Source organism: Aphanomyces invadans (genome assembly GCF_000520115.1).
Source record: "Aphanomyces invadans strain NJM9701 unplaced genomic scaffold supercont1.25, whole genome shotgun sequence".
NCBI classification, from domain to species: Eukaryota; Oomycota; class Saprolegniomycetes; order Saprolegniales; family Verrucalvaceae; genus Aphanomyces; species Aphanomyces invadans.
Genome location: NW_008580170.1, coordinates 467,418 through 469,754, shown reverse-complemented (window position 1 = coordinate 469,754; position 2,337 = coordinate 467,418). Strand labels below are relative to the sequence as shown.

The 2,337-nt window shown below is 46.7% G+C and overlaps 1 protein-coding gene across 1 annotated transcript; it reads right to left on the bottom strand.

The window, feature by feature from the left end:
- Positions 1-574: 574 nt before the first annotated feature.
- H310_10258 (hypothetical protein) lies at positions 575-1,101 on the bottom strand (the record flags this gene model as incomplete). The annotated part of the gene is made up of 2 exons (XM_008876588.1): positions 575-727; positions 802-1,101. The coding sequence occupies 2 exons, from the start codon at positions 1,099-1,101 to the stop codon at positions 575-577; spliced, it is 453 nt and encodes a 150-aa protein (XP_008874810.1).
- Positions 1,102-2,337: the final 1,236 nt, after the last annotated feature.

The following is a 2,337-nucleotide window of genomic DNA, read 5'->3' as shown; positions in this document are numbered from 1 at the left end:
CACTGCGCCATGCCTCCTTCGACCAGGCCATGGCCTCGACCAGAGGTACCTCATAGAGCCTACTTTGTCGTCCTTCCATGACCGAGTTGATCTGATCCAATGCATTCTGCAGCTGGCGTTGCTTCACCTTCGCCTTGAACGACGCGATTATCCCGGCGTCTTGGGGCTGCAGGTGCGTCATCGTATTAAGTGGCAACATCTTGAGCTGGACATTGGTTAGCACCGTGGCTTCATCCACGGTATGCGGCGGGGCATTGTCGACAAGGAGAAGAACGTTTCGGTCCTGCGCGGCCATACGCCAAGAACGAGTTGAAGATCGATCCTGTCATCCACGCCTTTTTGCTCGAGTGGTAATCATATCCAAGGTCGCTGCCGGTACGTCTGTCGAAGCATCGTGGCCGCACTGCTGTCCCGATGAATAGGGGATCGACCATGTCCGAGCCATCGGCATTTGTCGTTAGAGCCAGCGTGACACGTTTCGAAACCTTTTTCGTCCCCGGGACTCGGTGGCGTGTAATGGATCGAGGCGGCGACAGACAGTAGAATGTATTATGAATTAATTAATCAAAACAAATTAGAAGAAGGAAGTTTCGTCCATGTTGTACACGTCCATGGCACTGAAACCACTTGTAGCTGCCTGGATGTCGCGGCGGCCTTCTGCGACGGCTTCAAGGGACGTCGAGCCGGCCTCGCCGTGCTGGATCTTGCTGGTGAGTCCATGCTTTCGCTGAAATTTAAACAGACATCCTATTGAAAACGAGAGGCGCTGACCCTCAGGTTGGCTAGGTCTTCGCAGAGTACGGTGGCATGCTTGCGAATGAGCTCGCCAGTGAGACAGACTCCAAGCTCTTCGCACCGTAGCACCCATTCCACGAGCCTGGACTCAACGGCAGGCAGAGCAACGTCGAGGTCAATGGAGCGTGCTTTGATGTCGGCACGCTGGCTTTGTATCTTGTGTCGCGCGATGGCGCGTCCGACGTTCTGATTCGATGGCGTAGAGCACAGATTGAACGTCTCCTTAGCCCAAAGTGCCAGCTCGGAATGCGTCAAATGTGGTTCTTGTAAATGCTTAACATGCAAGGCATGTTTGTCGCCCAACATCATGCGCGGCTTCCTCTCTGAATTGACTTTAGCCACATTGACATCATGCATGCATTTGCATATTTGAATGAACTTTGTCATGTGATATTATTCATTTCCAGAAATTATAGTGTTTAGCCGTTCCAAAGTCGGGGGGAAATCAGTAGTTTGATTAGCATATTTTAAAAATCTCCCCCTCCATTTTTGCGATTTCATGAAGTCGGACATTCTTTTTCGGATGGAGGTAGTATGTAATAAAATTTCCAGCAAAACTCAACGTCGAAATAATATTACCTCATACAAATATCAAGATATTACACTAGTACAACGGAGGAAGGATTTCCGTCGTTCCCCGTAATCTCTTGATAGATCCTTGTGTGTTATGGATAATACTACCCACATACGAAATTTGAGATGATTTTGTGTTGATTTGATTAACAGTGGTCGAACGCATCGACCGACCTTTTTTACAATTTGCATGTTTATGAATGAATTTTTTCATAAAAAATTGTTGTAATGCTCCGTGAATTCTTCTGAATACAATGGAATTGATTACAATCCTTCAAACAGAATACTCTTTATGAAATGGTCAATCAAAGTCAAGAATGATCGTCAATTTGCATCCTAAATAGTTATAGTCTCCGACAATTGATAAAGTTCTCACAAGAGTCTATTCGTTCGTAGTGTCGTAATAACCTTGACGGAATTTATTTGTTTGCCATCCGATAATTCATGCTTCATTTTAATTGGTCAGCTTTAGGGTCATGGGTGCATCGTTTGCATGATTATTCACCTTTCATTCTTCAACAAGCCCGCAATGCCTGGACTCGCTACTGAGCTCTACGACGAGATCATCAGCTTCGTCGATAGTGTGCGAACGCGCAGTTTTTCGGTGGAAATGGCCGCGTACCTGGACTCCGTCGACGATGCAGACGATGCGGCTGGAACTCCTTTCTCCTCAGACAGCGAAATCGAAAGTGATGGTGACAGCTGCGACGAATGCACCTTAGGTGACTACGAAGGTGATGAGTAATTCCTCTAACAGTAAATAATTTTCAAAATGAATAATATTTACTGCAAAAGCACCGAAGAGGTTGTGATCTCTGAAACTTGATGAATTATCCGGAAGGTCGGTCGATGCGTTCGACCACTGTAAGTTCCGATTGGCTCATTGACTTGTTTTACGGATACAGGGCCGCCTTTTTCTGTGGCTTTACTTCCAATTTTCGCGCCTACAGACCTCCTTGTGATGGTGCA